This window comes from Numenius arquata, chromosome 7 (genome assembly GCF_964106895.1).
Source record: "Numenius arquata chromosome 7, bNumArq3.hap1.1, whole genome shotgun sequence".
In the NCBI taxonomy this organism is placed as follows: Eukaryota; Metazoa; Chordata; class Aves; order Charadriiformes; family Scolopacidae; genus Numenius; species Numenius arquata.
In genome coordinates, this window is record NC_133582.1 from 34,573,382 (window position 1) to 34,591,347 (window position 17,966).

Below are 17,966 nucleotides of genomic sequence, written 5' to 3' on the forward strand. Positions count from 1 at the left end.
CTCAGTAAGTTCACAGGCAACACCAAGTTGGGTGGGAGTGTTGATCTGCTGGAGGGTAGAAAGGCTTTGCAGAGGGATCTGGCCAGGCTGGATAGATGGGCCGAGGCCAATGGGATGAGGTTCAACAAGGCCAAGTGCTGGGTCCTGCCCTTGGGTCACACCAACCCCCTGCAGCGCTCCAGACTTGGGGCAGAATGGCTGGAGCTGCCTGGCAGAAAAGGACCTGGGGGTGTTGGTGGACTGTGGGCTGAACAGGAGCCAGCAGGGTGCCCAGGTGGCCAAGAAGGCCAACAGCATCCTGGCCTGTCTCAGGAACAGTGTGGGGAGTAGGACTCGGGAGGTGATGGTCCCTATGTACTGGGCACTGGTGAAGCCCCACCTTGAGGGCCGTGTCCAGTTTGGGCCCCTTCCCACAAAAAAGACATTGAGGGGCTGGAGCGGGTCCAGAGAAGGGCAACAGAGCTGGTGAGGAGAGTAAGTCTTATGAGGAGAGGCTGAGGGAGCTGGGGGTGTTCAGCTTGGAGAAAAGGAGGCTGAGGGGAGACCTTCTCGCTCTCTACAACTCTCTGAAAGGAGGGTGTAGCCAGGGGGGGTCGGTCTCTTCTCCCAAGTCACAGGTGATGGGGCAAGGGGAAATGGCCTCAAGTTGCACCAGAGGTGGTTCAGATTGGACATTAGGAAAAATTTTGACACTGAAAGGGTTATTGCACATTGGAATGGGCTGCCCAGGGCAGTGGTTGAGGCACCATCCCTGGAGGTATTTAAAAGACGGGTTGATATAGAGCTTAGAGACATGGTTTAGTGACGGTTTTTATCAGTCAGGTTGATGGTTGGACTGGATCATCTGAAATGTCCCTTCCAACCTGGACAATTCTATGATTCTATGAAGTCTTCACTGCCTTAAGAATTAGCACATAAATGCCAGAAACCCACCTGCTCCTTTGATGCTGTTTGCACAGCTGCAGCAGAACTCTGGTGGCCCATTATAGTCTTCTTTGCTGTACATGTAAGCAACTGTAAGTCCCTGGAAATATTTTTTTACCTAATTTAGATACCATGAAATCTCACATGGGCCAATTTAAATCAAGATTTACAGTCTCTTATCTACCACAGCTGATAATGTGCTACATATAACCATCCTTTTCTTCCATTTCATGTTAAGGCAAATAGGATAAACAGATTTTTTTTTGGAAGGAAGGAGATTTGTTGAAACTATCAGGTTTGATGGACATTTTTCAAATTTGCAGTGACTTCGTATATTGGCCCTGGGCACAGCAACCATTTCAGAGAAGAGCCTGAGGAATAATTTTTGCTTGTGCCTTTAGTCCAGTATGTGCTTACTCATCAGCTTTTCTTTTCCTGATGAAGGGTGTAATTGGATACCTAAAATGCTGGACCATCACACAGAATGCTCTTTAGAAAGGACTTTAGAAAGAAGATCAGGTTAGGTGCAAGCAAACACTGAACACCAGTAGCCTCAGGTCTTGAAAGTATTAAACACAAAGTGAAGTTAAGCACCCAAGTGCTAACTGGTTTCACTGAATCCTGTTGGTACCTTCAGGGCTAGTTTGAAGATGCACAACTCTCAGCCAGAAACTGGTACTCTCACATGTTGTCTTTATTTATAGGATCTCATACCAGTTTTCCAAAGACTTTCCTCTTAGTTCAGTAACTCACCCATATTTTTTGTTGTTTTCTGCCTTCTGCCTGCAGTGGTTTCCAGCATCCATCACAAACACACTTGCAGTGCTGCAGCCAGCATTGATGTTTTTCTCAGGGACCTTTCCCTTGTGGTCTTGTTAAGACGGTCAGAAAGCTTCCTGAACCATACCTCATCCTCGTTGGAGTATCTGGCATCACTATGCCCATTTTACGATAGTAAAATTGATGTGGACCATGAAGAGACCTATCTCCGGTGGTTTTACCACCTCCAGCACACTCTGGATGATTTAACACTTTCCGAGTTTCACAGCAGTCAGCCATGGTCCATCCACGGAGCAAAGCCCCATGCCAGAGAAAGTCTCCCCGTCCCCTCCCCTCCTCTCCCCTCTCCTCCCCTCCCCTCCCCTCCCCTCCCCTCCCCTCCCCTCCCCTCCTCCTCCCTCTTGAGCTTCCCTTCCCTTCCCTTCCCTTCCCTTCCCTTCCCTTCCCTTCCCTTCCCTTCCCTTCCCTTCCCTTCCCTTCCCTTCCCTTCCCTTCCCTTCCCTTCCCTTCCCTTCCCTTCCCTTCCCTTCCCCCATCCCCACTGCTCCCCTCAGGAGCTCAGGGAACACCTTCCTCTGGCTTGACACACAGTGTCACCAGCTGCCACCCGAGGGAGTCCCCTCCTCCTCCCATCAGCATTGCTCACTCTGCACCAGGGCCAGGTTCCTTCTCCTGAGTCTCAGAGACAGCAGGGTATGAGAAGCAAACATGCTGCTGCTGGCAGCGCTTGTATCCACAGCTGCTTGGTCTCGTAAGTGCTTTTGTACTTCCTTACCTTTCCTCACAGGCACCCATGGCTCTGCTAACAGGCATCTTCCCGGAGCCCTGATCCAGCTAATGACATCATTTCTCCTCTTTTTTTGGCAGATGGATTTGCACAAGAAATTCCCACGCAGAGCCCTCTCTCTTTCACCAAGCCTAAAGGAAGCGTGCGTCTGGAATGTCACTTTAAAGACGTCTCTGAAGATTTTGATGGCACCACCATACACTGGTATCAACAGAAGGCAAATAAAGCTCCAGTGAGGATTCTCTATTTAGCAGAGACAAAAGTAGTAGATGAGGGCTTCCAAGCACACAGGTACAGGGTTGAAAAAGTTTCTAGCCAGAAACTGTGTATTCTTACCATAAATAATGTCATTCCAGACGACACTGCTACCTACTATTGTGCTTACTGGTATATAGTCACTGTGGTAGGAACTCTGAGATCACTGAGACAAATACTCCCTCAGCATCCCAACCACAAACAACTTGAAAGATCCCAACTCCCACCCCACAGTGTGGATGAGCTGCCTGGCCTCGGGCGCAGGCTCCGGAGAAGCAGGACATGCTTGGTGCTGACCGACATCATGGAAGTATCAGCTGCCAAAAGCTAGAGATTTCGACTGAGCAAATGCACAGTGCAAAGGGAACTGTGGAGGTCCAATACCTAACCCATCCTCTCCATTCCTTCTGCTCCTCTTCGCTCAAGCATGTCAGCGATCCGGTTGTAAGGATTCATTTAATGGAAAGGAGTCACATTTCCATGTTGTTGTTCCTGGAAATAGGTCTACACATGGAGTTCTTCAAAGGGTTTGGCCTGAGAAAGAAAACTGAAAGAGAGAGCTTTAGCCTCAAGGTTTGTAAAATTTTAAGGAAAGGAAAAGAAGTAGTATTTTTGCTTGAAAGATAGTGGCAGTTAGAGGAGCAAGATTTTCTATTTATTCGTCCTGGGATCTGAAGGTTGGCATTTTTGTTCTGGTTTTTTTTTGAGCTGTATCTGTCCATTTTCCAATCTTCTTTTCACTGACCCTTATGCCTGAGAAATTAATTCACAGATGTTTTTCTCTACCATCAAGCCTCTCCTTAATATTTTCTTTTACTGTGGTACCCTGACACTCTCCTTTCTTGATTCATTTAAATGTAACTCATTAGAGAATATTAGTCTGATGTGATGAAATGACACAACAATTTCAAATGTGTATTAGATGTCCAAATGGCTATAGTTCAGTTTTGTCCTCCTCATTCTTGCAAGCTCAGATCATACAGGGGACTTGGACAAGCTGTCTGCAATATGCAGTGGTTCACTGTTTCTTCTAATGGGACCTCCCAGCTACTCACTGTCATGAGCATAATCCAACAGTGCCAGCAACTGCAGGTGAGATGGTGGTGACCACATTTGCTGCGTGTCTAAGGACACGGCAGGAAAAGCACTGGTCAGCACTGTTCTCTGTTGACACATTCTTGTCATTGCTTTGTGGTTGCCATTATGATGTTCCTGTCCCGGAGCCTTCCGAGTAGAGGACTGCTTTTGTTACACTTACCAACTGAAAGATCTTCACCCTCGGTCTAGTTCCTCCCTCTAGCCACAAATGATAATTTCTTAATGTTATTTTGCAGATGGTATGCCACACAAGATCCCAGAAGCGCTCAAATTCAGTTTCTTTTATATGGCAAACTAAGCATGGAGGATGTTTGATCAACCATAGTGGTGACTCCTCTGATACTATCTATGTCTGTTTTATAAGAAACCTGTGTGCAAAGGAAAAGCCTCCTTCTCCCACCAGCTAGTATATGAAAAGCTGCTGGTGAGCTACTGTTGCAGAGCCTGGAGTGATTGCAGGAGATGGGCAGACAATAACCACGTACCGGGGGCAGAAAATGCAACATGCACCACATGGATGCCTTCACAATGCTTCTGGTGCTGGCTCTCCCTCCTTTCCCTCTGCTGAATTGAATTAAGACAACTAAAAATGAACTCAGTGCTAGTAGTACTTGATGTCACTTAACTGCAGGTGAGAGGGGGTGTACGCCTTTGGGAAAGAGCAGGATCATCACCTGAAGGCATGTGTTTTTTAACATGAACAACCCTATGCACCTATTTGTGTGTCTAAAATTGAAAAGAAACCTTCACCTCGTTCTTAGGTGTTAAGCAGAAGGGTTATCTAACAAATCTGCAACACTTTCGGAAAGTGATTTGCTCCCAAGGGCATTCGATATCAGCTGGACAACCAGGTGCAAGTCTGAAATTCCTGACATCCTCCCAGCAGCCAAGGGCCAGGCCCTCGCTCAGTCTCCTGGGGCTGACTGGGAAAAAAAAAAAGGGATTTTATTTAGCAATGGCATAGCAAGAGAACATGTTAGTTTATTGCAAAGTCAAAACATACTGTGGAGCACCTGGATCAAATACTTTGGCACAGGAACCAAGCTAATAGTCTCTAGTAAGTACCATTAGTATTGATCTGATTTTCACAGAGTCATTCAGGTTATTAATGATAATAATAGATAATTAAGAATCTCAGATAATTAAGAAAGAAAGACTAGGAAAACTAATTTCTGCCTGATAAATCATGTTTTGTCTGTGAACTGTGCGTGGTGCCCCAGTTGAGTGGGTTGATAGGCAATAAATATATCGACATCATGAATAGAGAGATTGCCTCTAGTACAATTAGTGAACACTTGCTAAGGACGGGGGAATGGAAAAATGTGGAGAGGTAAAAATTTAAATATTAGGATGAGTTCATCCCTTTTCTGGGAAAGAAAAGTCAACTGCTTGAAAGTTTACTCTTAGAACAGCAAGTGAGAAATGCAAAAAGTTTCTTATCGTTAGAGGTGGTTCAGTATAAGCTGATTGAGGAAGAAAACTGCCTAGAATGTAATAAATTTCTAGTTCCTGGCCTTACTGAAAGTAACTGGTTTACTTTTTTATTTGTATTATTCTTAATTGTGATGAAACTATGCAATCAATAAGATGAATGCTGTTTTCAGTGTAAAGCATATAGCAATGCCTACAGTATGTTGCTCAGAAAATACATGTTATTATCAAGGTCACTAGAATTAAGTCAAATCGTAAAAAGCAGAGAAGAGTTACATAGAAATTTAAAATGCTATCCATGCCTCTGATCAAAAACGTCCTCTGATGCAATTTGCAATTAAGTTGTGCCTGTATAGAGGCAGCTGCTTTTGCAAAAAAAGATGACAGTGTAACCACTTGCCAAAGGCATGAACTTAGTTATGGGAGTCAGTGAGTTTTGTTTAGAATATGGACTTTGTATTGAGAATATGGACTTCAAAATATGACTTTGATGAAACTTTAGTTAAGATACTTTCACACAATAAGTAATTCACAAGAAAGGACACTTAGGAAAAAAATTGTTTACCTGTATATTCAAAACAACAAATAACTAGTAAACTTTCTTAATTTCCTTTGGGAATCATAATGCAATCTCATTTCTTCTTAAAACAGCAAAAACACATTACTCCAGAGAAAACCTAGCAGACCAGAGGCAAGAGATCTTTGTTAGAGAAATCCCAGAGCTAAAAGGATTAGAACATAGTTATAAAATAAGCACAGAACCACTTTCTTCTCAGAAAACGCCAGGTTTAAAAACTTGAACTTTTTACTCATTAGTCATAGTATTTCTAAAAATGGCACCATAGTCAATGTTGAAAATTCACCCACCTCTAAATCAGAGGGACTTTTTCTGTAGCCTGTGCAAGAAAAGCGCAGTGCGGGAGATATTGCTAAGCATTATCAGACTGTGAGACGCTGATGTCAAAATATTTGGAAGTGGAACTAAGCTTATCGTTTCAAGTAAGTACAAAATGTAAAACTTTACTACTTCTGAAATACTTTTCAATATGGTTGGACACTGGCTGCCTGAAGTGCTCTGCTGTTTTAGTTCCTGCTAGTTTTAACCTTACTGAATGCTTTGCAGGATTTTCCTCTTAAACACGATTTTCATATGCAGATCACAACGTAATTGTTTTGTATTTATGTATGAAATGGGGGAAACACAACAGCTATTGAAGCACAGATGTATAACTAACCCCATTATTATTTTCTTCTTAAAGATGAATTTAAATATGGCAAAGATAGCATTCAGAGAACTGAAAGATGTCTTCGTCTAAATATGCATATTCAACCTTTGCAATATTTCTAATTCATTCTGAAAGAAAAGTGTCAAACCTTTGGGTCTTGTGCTGTTCAGATGTCAGTACAATGTTCAACAATTCTAGGTCTGATTTAATGGGGATGTATAAGGAACAAATTGCTTGGCCAATATCTGATCAAATAGTTTCTCCAGAAAGCAGAGGGAGCCAAGGTGCTCAGTCTGCACTGTCCATCTAAACTTTCAGAAGACAGTAATCAGTTGAGATGTATCCTGTCTATTTAACAACATATATACTCTCAAAAACCTCCACACCTTTATTGGTTTTTTTTAGATTAGTTTAGATGACTGCTCCTTTTATACTTTTCAAGGGTCTAAAACTTGATTATACAGCAAATCTGATTTTCTTTAAGAATACTATTTACCCATATAAAGAGAACAGAGCTGCACTGTTATTGCAAAGAATTTACTCACTGTGACTGGTTATTACAACAAGGTGTTTGGCTCCGGTACAAAACTCATTGTATCAGGTAAGTTACATGCTATTTTCCATGCAATAAGCTAGAGAAGGTGGGTGAGCTTGGGGGGGTCATATAAATGAGTGTCATAGTGTCCCAAAGGGCACTCAGTCTGCTTAGAGCCTCAGCCAGCACCATCCTTGCACAGGACTCCCCTCCCCAGATTGTCGTTCCTCCCATAAGCCTTGTTGAATTTGTAATGCAGTGGTTTAGGATCACAAATGTTTCTGAAAAGGAGCTATTTTGAGCCATTTTTGATCATACTCCTCCTTAGAAATGTGGTGGGAAATGTAGTAGCCTGTAGTAGTTTCCAGAGCCCTCATTCTTTCCTCCAGTTGTACTGAAGGAACAAGCAGGGAATCGAGCAACTGTGAATTAAGCATAAAAAAAAGAAAACCTCTTCCTGATGCAGAAAAAAAGGGCAATATGCAATGACCATCACCAAAACCCCTTTTTTAATTCAGCTAGTAAAAGTGAAATAACTTGTCCCTAATTATTTTTGTCACGTACACAGCACTTTGGCAGTAGAAATAAATTATTACCTCCAAATGCTCTTCTTATTGCTTAATAACATGCATATGAAGAAGTGATTAATTTTTTTGCTTTTCCTGCAGAGACATTTATTTTACTGGGAAGTGGAGGATAAAAATCTTCATTTTCCCATTAAATGTGCTTTAAATGCCATAATCCTGGAGTAAACAGCTACACAAACACAAGGGACAGGAACTATTGCGACCAAATGTTTTAAGCCTGGTTAAATATACAAATTTATATTAGCATATCAAGCAGCAATTGTTTTTAACGATTTATGTCAGAAAGTCTAAGTAAATCATAACTATAATTCAATAGAAATATCCATGTCAGGATAAGCATGTTGTTTTTAGTGAAGATCCTTACCTTGGTAATCAGGCAGTTGTCATGTTTTTCATATCTACAGTTTAAAATATATTATTTTAAAGCATCACTCTAATTCCATAGGATTTTGTCTTTGTGTGGCCAAGGCTTCTGACCAATGAATAGAGTAAAAGGGCTGTAGTTACCTCATGCTTATGATCAGGCATTTCATCACAGCTTGTCTTTTCAGAGGGGACTATCCCATATTAGCTCAGTAACTTACTCCAAATGGAAAGAAATGGAGAAAACGAGGATTTAGGATAAGTGACCTTAATTCAATTGAATTACCAGGGATTGAGCTTGAGCAGAACCTTTTCCCAGCTCAATCCTGACAGAGTCAGAGCCAAACTCCCATCAACTTGTAATGAACTTGATTTTGTCCTCGTTTGTCTGTTTTAATTAGCTTTGACCAAAAGGAAGTTGCTTGAGACATATGATAATGCAGGTAACAGAAGGGCCGGGAATTAAGAGACTGGTTTGATATTTGCATTTGGTGGAATAGATGAGTTTTTAGAAGTTTACAGCAGAACAGGACTATTAATCCAACATAAACTGGCAATGTAGGATTCTTCTGCAAGTATCTTTCCGGGGAATTTAGGCTCTCACAAGGTTGCAACAGGGAAGCTGAGACTGAACCAGCCTCTCCAAATCCATTTTTTTTTCCTTCAGCACAGAAGCGGAGTGGCTTGGTCAGGCAGCGTGGGGCTAGTTTCCCTCTGTCATCTCTTCTGCTACAGCTGCAGCCGGGTCTCCCTGGCAGCTCACAAGCATACTGCTAACTTATTTTGAAGTGATAAAAAGAACAATCTACTAACATTTCTAGAAAATAATTTAATTGCAGAAATTATGGCAGCAATACTTGATTTCTTTAAATGCTATCTCCTAAATATTAATGAAGTATCTACCTTATTTTCATCAAATGCATTGAAGTTCAGAGTTCAAAAAGCTACAATTATTTTTTTTAATTTTATATTATAAAATATACGTTGCCTAAAGATAGGCAATTTACTTATACGCTCCCTGAAGGTGGATGAAACTGACTTTCTGCCCTTTTAAATTAAAATGGTGAAGATTAATGTATGCGTTAGTTTCCATTAGTACTTTTTTTTAACAGGGAAAAGCATGAAAATCTGAATCAAAACCCAGTAGACCTGAAACTCCAAATGAGTGTTAGGGCAGAAGGACGGAGCTGTAAGACATAAATAAGGGAAGATGTGGTTTCTTAAAAGAAAGGTTTCTTAAAAGAAATCTGCAGAGTGAAAGCTTCTTACCATGATTAATACTAATAGGAACATTTGCTAATGGCTTGAAATATCAAGGATTTCATGGGCATGAAGATGAATTCAGTATCCACTTCTTTTAGGGCAACGTTCACAAACAGGTTTCAGTGTGAACATTCACTTGTTCATAATGGTCTGTGTTATCCTAAAGCCATGACCCAAAAAGATCAGCTTGAATTGGTGATAGCATGCAGCCTGAGGTTCTTATTGCAGGATATATATATTCATACACAGATGTACATGAACATATATAAAAATGCATTATTTCCCATGTTGTTAAGGTGATAATCTTTATTCTTCCTCATGTTTTCAATAGAAACCTCAGGGAATGCTGAAGGAGTCTCAGTCTAGAAAATTACAAATCTCAGGTGTGCAGGATCTGCTTAAATATTTCTGTGATTTTGAATGCTCACTGTTAAATTAGGGCTCCATCCTCCATTTTATCAGTATTCCAAATCCTTAGCTTTTGTGTATATGCAAGCTTATTTATTTAAACCTGAACGACTAACATAAGTGAAATCTGTTGTATGAGCAAACAGAAGTTCATCCATACACCATTTTGTATGGAAAGTTTTAATTATAGAAATCAGAGAGTGAAAAGAAACATGTCATTTCTAATAAGAAAATGAGGCTAGGCTTTGACGCAAAATGAGGTTTTAAAAACATTGAGACTAGGTTGGTTTTTTGCAAAGCACTTGTATACAGTGACTATTACAAAGTCTTTGGAACAGGCACCAAGCTTATTGTTTCTGGTAAGTTTTTTAGTATCTAAGAAAATATGCCTTGCTCTAATAATCCAAAATCTAGAGGAGAGGGAATGTGATATGCTAATTTTAAAATTACAACACAAATTAAAATATAGATTTTCAAGTATAATACAGAAAAGTGATGTGGCCTTTACAGTTCAGGACGGACTTTCATTAATTCAGTTAAACAGTAGTCTAGCATGTGTGCATTTTTAAATCCTGTCAAAAACATTCAACATCCTGGAAAAAAAAAGAATTTTTCGAGAAAGAAAATCTAGAGGAAATATAGTAGCTCAATCAACACCCTGGACAGCAGTAGTTTTGCTTTGGTTTGATATTTTTTTAAACAAGTGATGGCAAAGATTAGCTTGAAACTGAATTTAGTACATATCACTAAAGAGAACAGCAGCATTAGCTGAGATTGAATTCAAATTTTCTACATTCATGTAGCCAAATGAATACACTCTGAATGTTCATATAATGGTTATTAAATACGGTCCTTGTCTGGCCAAAACATCCCAAGTAGTTTCTGTAAGGGAATGTACCAGTGGGGGGGTTGACAAGATATTTTGTTCTGGCACACAACTCATTGTCTCCAGTAAGTGTTTTCAAAGACTCAGTTTTTTTAAGTTTTGTAATGGAAAAGCTTTGGAGTAAATGTTGACAGCTCTTTAAAGTATCTGTAGGTCAGGACTATACTGTGTAATTATCAGTGATAATACCTGAAGTCGCTGGCAAGCAGGACAAGAACACTGTTTATGAACTGAGTGTGCTGAGTGCTCTCAGGTCCCCCTGGCTTGAAGGGGAACTGACCTTTGAGTTTCAGACAAAATTACTCCATTTTGTGAGGTAATCCAAGTAGTGGGAATTAAAATTTCAGTTTAAGAACACATTGACCTTATTTAGAAACCTTGTTTATAGATAAGTATAAAGAAACTGTAGAGGAATTTGATTAAGAAAACTTTTGACAGTTAATCTATAAAAAAATTTTGAACGCAAATTCGTTAATAGCTCGTTGAGTTCAAGCCTAATTCCACAATTTTACTTGCACAATGTTTTTCAGGCTCACTGCATTATTACAAGAGAGAAAAGACAGCTTTTAGCTTAAGGAATATCTGCACATGCTTATATATTATTTTAAAAAGTAAGACCTGTGTACCTCTTAAAACCTGCCTTAGAAAACTGTTTAACAAAGTAAACAGAAAAATTTTTGAAAGCTTAACCAAAACCCAAATAGACAGTGGAGTGTTCATCAGTTCATCACTTTAACCTTTTTCATAAAGGATCAGACCTTTTGCCCAGATGAGCCAGTGTAAACTGTCTCATTGACTTCAAGGACTTTACAGATCTGCCTGAAAATACATCAAAATTACAGACAATTCTACAAGTTTTCATACTTTTTATCCCCAGGCATACTTACATTTTTTTAAAATTTTTTTTTTTTTCCACACAAAAACATCTATATATATGCATATATGCAAAACTTAATTTGTTCAGTTCTCCACTGTCATCCATTTACCTATTTCCATACGTGACACTCCCCCATGCATGCACAGTTGCAGTTATTCAAGCAATGTGTTTTCTCCATACTGTGATATGACTTAGGCATTTCGCTTAAAGGGTCTTTTTATGGTAAATGGAGAGACACTGGCAATTCCAGAGGTAGAAAATATTCCATTTTAATAGAAGTCTCTGAAATGGGCAGGATGAACTAGCAGCTGGAAGCATCTGTCTCTGCCTCTCTATTTAGATTTGATAATCCAAGAGAATAACATAAAACTAGGCAAATTTTAGCCTATTGAAATTAGTCAGGGCAATTTATTAAGCTTTGAAAAACTAAAAGAAACATTTAAAATAGTCAGGAGGATTTGCAGAGTGCAATGTCACTGGTAGAGGAGCTACATCTTGGTCTTCTTAACATAAACAACTATGAAACAAATAAATAATTTTAGAAATTAGTTTAATCTTGAAAATTAACACCTTAATTAATGTTAGAGATCCACAAAATTGTTAGTAATTTTATTTCTGGTACAACAGAACTCAGTCCACATCTTCATTTCAATGACCAATCTACAAAATTAAGGAAATGCATAGTATAAGGGTTATCTTTTTGAAGGCAGCCTTATGGTTTGGGCATCTTTGTTTTCAAACACTGAGTATCAAATACTTCAAAGAATCACTAGGTTGTTTTAGGGGGGGTGCAATGTAGAAGATTGCTCTAGAATAGCCAGATTACTTAAAGAAAGGTGTAAGCTTTTTGACAAAAATACATATTTATATTAATGTGTTTTCTCACAATGCTTGAAAACTGCACCACTCAGCCAGACCACACTTTAAACCCTGTGGATCTAGCTGCTCAAATTCAGTGGCAGAGATTTACCTAGGAATTTAAAGAGAAAGAGAGGTCTAAGGAGATGAACACCTAAAATCTTTCTGCTGCCTTAAAAAAAATAGTCTTAAGCAGTACCTTTTATATATGAAAAGTAAATTTTGAAAACTGTATGTAGTCTTCGCTAGCAGTTAAGCATAGACAAAAACGATTGCCCATGAGCACAACCTGTGCATGCATTGCAGAAACTCACGTTTAACTAAAACAGACTCTTAAATTTACTTTCCACTTTTATAATATCAAAATGTCTTCTTTGTGTGGACAAAATCTGGATGATTTGGACTCCTCCTAATAACATAAGGCTTAATCCAGAGATGACTACCAAAAAATGCCAAAAATAAATTTTTGTTGCCAGTTTTTCTCTCCCCAAAATCACAAAATTAATACCAGCTTTGAAAAAAAAAATTAGATATAGCAGATGTTCATTAATTAGCAGTGGGGACTTATACTGGGGACATAAAACTTCAAAGATTTGAAAGGTAGGTGGTCCACCTTTAACATTCTGTAGACAAAATTTTCATGTAGTTGTTTTTGCATGAACATTAGAAAGCAATATTAAATTCCTCTTATCAAAAGAATGAACAGAGCTCTTTCAGGAACTATTATTATTATTTAATAATTGTCAAAGACTGCTGCAGACAAATACACTTTCTGACAGCAGTACTGCTTTGAAGGCTATGGAATATAGGCTTTCACGTAGTTGCCTGAAGTTTTCTAACTCACTTTCAAGGAAGATTATTAATATCTTCAACAATATTTCAGTTTCTGAATGTTCCTCAAAAATAATTTTTCAAACATTTTTGAGTAGGTTTCTAAGCTTTTAAATAATCAAACAAATTTATTTTTCTAATAAAATACTCAAGAAATATTTTGTTAGATATTTTTAATCTACTCTAATATTAAAGAGTAGATCTAGTCTACTCTTGTCTATCAGATGTGCTGCTTGACAAGAAGTATGAATGAAGCAGTCTAGATGTTAGTGTTCTCTAAATAATTTAGGACTTAAATAATGTTTCTTCATGCACATGGCACAGTATCAAAGCTTAGATCAAAAATTCTCTGGACTCTGGAAGACTCTATATTGTCTAAACAAAAATGAATTTAGAATCATAGAATCAGTAATATTTGAATTGTATTGTCTTCTGATTTTAAGCTTGATTTTCTATACCATACTCAGAAAAGTCTCTATCCATTTTAGTTCTCTGTAAAACAACACACATAAAACTAAGGTTAAAAGTAATATTTTCTATTTCCATTTACTCTAAAAAGTATTGTAAATGGTTTTGACTGAAAATTAAAACTTGCCATTTGGATCCATTGAAATAATATTTAATATAAAGTGTATTTGAAAGCCAGGTTAGTTCAGCTTGCCAAGAACTTTTTTTAACTTCAAGGATGGAAATTCATCCATCCTATTACCTAGAATTCCTTTCATATATGAGACATTTCTACTCCCATCCTAAGTATTTCATAACAAATTAGAGAGCTAAAACATTTGTTAATAAGACATCTAGCTTGCTGCTCTTCAGAATTTGTATTTTGTGGCTGCGTATTTATTTGTTGTATACTACTGATCTTCCAACTCTCTATTTTGTTAATTTTTTTTCCCCAATAACCAATCCAGACAAAGAACAGTCTAAACCGGCAAACTTTGAAATCCTGCAGAAGAAACATAAAAATCAGATAATGTATGTTTGCCTTATTGAGAAATTCTACCCAGATGTTATTCGGGTGACATGGACCGATGAAGAAAATAAGAAGGTAACAGACAACATAGTAAAAGGAGATGCCTGGAAGCCCACAAAAGAGGATAAATACTCAATCAGCAGCTGGTTAACTGTACCAGCGGAGAACAAAGACAAGAACTATTATTGCAATTACGAGCATGAAAGCGGAAAGGATTCACTGCCAAAACAAGGTATATACGACATGTTCATTCTACTTATTATTATAGACATCACTTCTTCTTTGCAATAAAAAATTACAGAAATAATGCTTTCTATTACTGTTCCTGAAATCATCTGTGCCCCTTGGCCCAACAATAGCTAAAATACACATCTGAAGAAACTGCCGAAATTTTTCCAGGAAAAGCAACCCAGCCTATGCTATGCTCCCGAAGTGAACGTTGCTTTGTAATAGGAAAAAAAGTAGTTCTTGAATCTCATCAGCTGTAAACTAGTGTGGCTGAAAGGTCTGCATTGAGCCATGTTACCTTCTAGTCAACAGAAGTTTCTGAAAACAGTATTATCTCTCTGTTACCAATGGCTTAAGTCCCTCTGACACACCCCGATATTAGTCATAGGGGACTAGGGAGTTAAAAAAACTAGGGAGTTAAAAACGACATTGTTGGGGATGTAGAGCAAAGTTTAAATATATTACTTACTCATAGTCCAGCAATAGCGAGGAAATAACCATGTATGAAAATATGATACCTTACCTAATTGTGGAAAGATTGATTATGCAAAGCAAAATCTGGAAGACAATGCAATTTTAAAGAAAAAAGTTAACCTATGATCAATGCAAATGGTTTAAATTGTGATAATATCTTTAGGAAAATCTGCATATATTGGTTTAAATTAATATTTTCTCAGTAACTACATCTGTTCAACATATATAAATTAATGGAACTCCAATGAGTGAAAGCATGGCCGTAAATAACCACTACATTTCAATCTTCAAAATATATTCTGACAAAACCATGCTTTAAGTTTATTTAGGTGGAGGATGTATTTAGGGATGCAATACGGATGTCTTTAAGCCCATGTATCAACACATACAAACACTGTAAATAAGAACAAACACAAATTTGCTGCTTCAAGCACAAAAAGGTTTTATTTTAGAGACCAGCCTTCACCAAAATAGCAAATTCTGATTAGGGGATCCTTAGAACACATTCTCTTCAATATTTAGTGTTGAGCAACCATTAAGTAACAGATTGAGGTCCATTCTGATGTAAATTATTCTGCATTTCTAATAACAGTATGTTGTGAAGGCAAACAGACTGCAGCTACTTCGGTGACAAGATCAGGTAGTCAAATTGACTGCAGTTCCAAATAAAAGAGATTCTGCTAAGGAACAGCCTCATGGACACTTTCCTGAAAGGGCAAAGGAAAGCCTCCCACTTATGGCAACAAGTATCCAGTCACTTCTATAAAGCATCTTCCCCCTTCAAATTCTCCCTGCAAATGAATCCTACTTCTCCTACAGAGAAACATCTGCTCTGCAGACAGATCTTAAACATGTTTATTTTGTTGTTTAATACTAACTTCCCATTTCACTTTTGCTGTGCTGCCTCTTTTTTTCCCCTATTTCTCAATTCATGTTTGTTAAAATTAAATAAAAGCCTTATTTGGGCATTTAAACTCTCTTTCCATTAGATTCTTCAAAGACTGCTTCTCAGGGAGAGGACTGCAGCACATACCCTGGAAACGGCACAGTTTTTAATAGAGGTAATTAAAATGTGAGAAAGCGATGCATGTCATGCGAGAGTTAGATATTGCTATGTATGCTCAGAACATCATGAAAATGATCTTTCTAAATAGCATCCAGGAAATGTTTCAACTCTGGAGCCTGCAACTTAAAAACACAGAGAATTAACTTCTGTTGTGGATTATAAGGGGCTCTCCTAACTTTATTAGGTATCTTTAATAGGAAGCCACGGATGCTGTTCAGGCTACTAGATTATTAACCCGCATTAAGTGCCACTTCTTTAAATACCTGAAGTAGTTAAATGCTCAATGCTTCAGCTCATGCTCCATCAGCCTAGCAATTGCCCAGCATGTTGGACAAATAAATTTTCTTTTAGCTTGAATGAGGATTTAGGAAGAATCAACACAAAGGGATTCAAGCAAACACGGTACAACTGGTAACCAGTGCTGGAAGCACTAGAATTATGTTCTTGCCTTTGCAGGGACTAATAACCCAGCAGCATTGTCTGAGAGGCAGTCCAGTGCTAAGAAACCTGCTCGGTCTAGAACTTACTAGCAGTGCAAGCCCACACAAAGGACACTTAGGCATTGTCTGTGTTTATACACTGTTCACTGGAATCAGTGTAATTGCGGCAGTAAACAGACTACACAGTCCCAGTTCTACCTGTCTTTTAGGAGGTTGTACAATATTGACATTAAACAAGACTTTTCTGTCTTATGTTTGTAACAGATCCCTTGTATCACAGGACAGCGTATTTAGTGTACATCGTCCTTCTTCTGAAGAGCTCCATGTACTATCTCATTGTACTCTTCTTCATCTACAGAGCATGGGCTCCAACGAAACACCGAGGAAAGAAAGCATAAATGCTGGTTTAGGAAAGATTTACAAAATTGTCTTCAATTTGCTTTGCTATATACTTATCCATATAGATTGCCCTGCTCTCAGTGTTATATGTAACAACAAAAAAAAATCCCCAATATAATGTTCCGGCATTAGTGCATAGGGCTTGTTTTGCTTTACTGCTGGTGTTTTTATATCAGCCTGTTTTTCCAGGAGGTGGGCAATAGAAGTAAGGTCGGATACCTCAGATTTTAATTCAAAGTCCATATTGCAAAATGAGGAAAGTACTCATGTTAAAAGTAGTTATTAATTTAACTTTAAACAGAAGCTTAGAGGTGTAACAAGGCTTTTGACATATTAACCACAGACGCATTTTGTCATTGCGCTTAAGGCTTAACTAGGAGCATTCCTGTGCTGTAAATTCACAGGTATTTGTTCATTTTTGCCATCAATGATTTATTGCAATTCTCACATATCCACCAAATCAGGACTTAAATATTTTGAAATTATGTGTGCTTTAAGAGTCAATTAAACACAATTTTTAAAAGCAAACATAGTATTGTTGAATGAAGAAGTTAGACAAGCATAAAAGCAATTCTCACTGTATCTATAATGATGTAGAGGGCAATAAAAGCTATCCTCCAGGTGCATTTGTGAGGCCTGTGTTTGTTCACCAGCATTTCTACAGCATGTACCATGATGGCTAGAAAACCTGATTCATTTCTCTGTTTGCATAAATTCCTCAGGAAATCAAAGATCCTTAAAACCATCAGTTTTCTCCTTTTAAATGTATTACACAGAAAGACTTTTACAGAGAACAATAAAAGCTAGCTCGTTACACCTTTTCTGTTGAAGAGCTAAGCCAAACCAGGGGGAAATGCGGTGCTGTTACAACAGGACTGCCTGCTGGGGCTCACGCCATCACAAGGGAAGGAGAACATATGCCAGGCTCAGTTTTAACAACGACAGCTATTTTACTAACAACATCTCTTACAAGCTATTTTACCATCTGCATTTTGAAGCCAATGCTACTAATTACGGCTTTAGTGTCATGTTATTCTTCAATACAAAGAAAGATAGGATGTCTAGTCTTTAATCAAATACTCTTTTAGAAAGAGCTGATATCCCATGCTATTATTTCTTAAGCCTCAGTGCCAATCAAAGTGAAATAAAATAGCTACAAAGGTATTTTTGGAATGCAGTTACTGTATGCAGTTACTGGAATGCAGTTACTGTAGATTTCAGTAGCATCACTGATATTACTGTCCCAGTCTCCCCTACCTTTATCCCTGCTAGAG

General features: G+C 38.4%; 1 protein-coding gene across 1 annotated transcript; it reads left to right on the forward strand.

The window, feature by feature from the left end:
• Positions 1-2,412: 2,412 nt before the first annotated feature.
• LOC141466399 (immunoglobulin kappa light chain-like) lies at positions 2,413-17,317 on the forward strand. The gene is made up of 6 exons (XM_074150305.1): positions 2,413-2,455; positions 2,572-2,894; positions 7,069-7,102; positions 14,024-14,317; positions 15,777-15,848; positions 16,558-17,317. The coding sequence occupies exons 1-6, from the start codon at positions 2,413-2,415 to the stop codon at positions 16,689-16,691; spliced, it is 900 nt and encodes a 299-aa protein (XP_074006406.1). The 3' UTR covers positions 16,692-17,317.
• Positions 17,318-17,966: the final 649 nt, after the last annotated feature.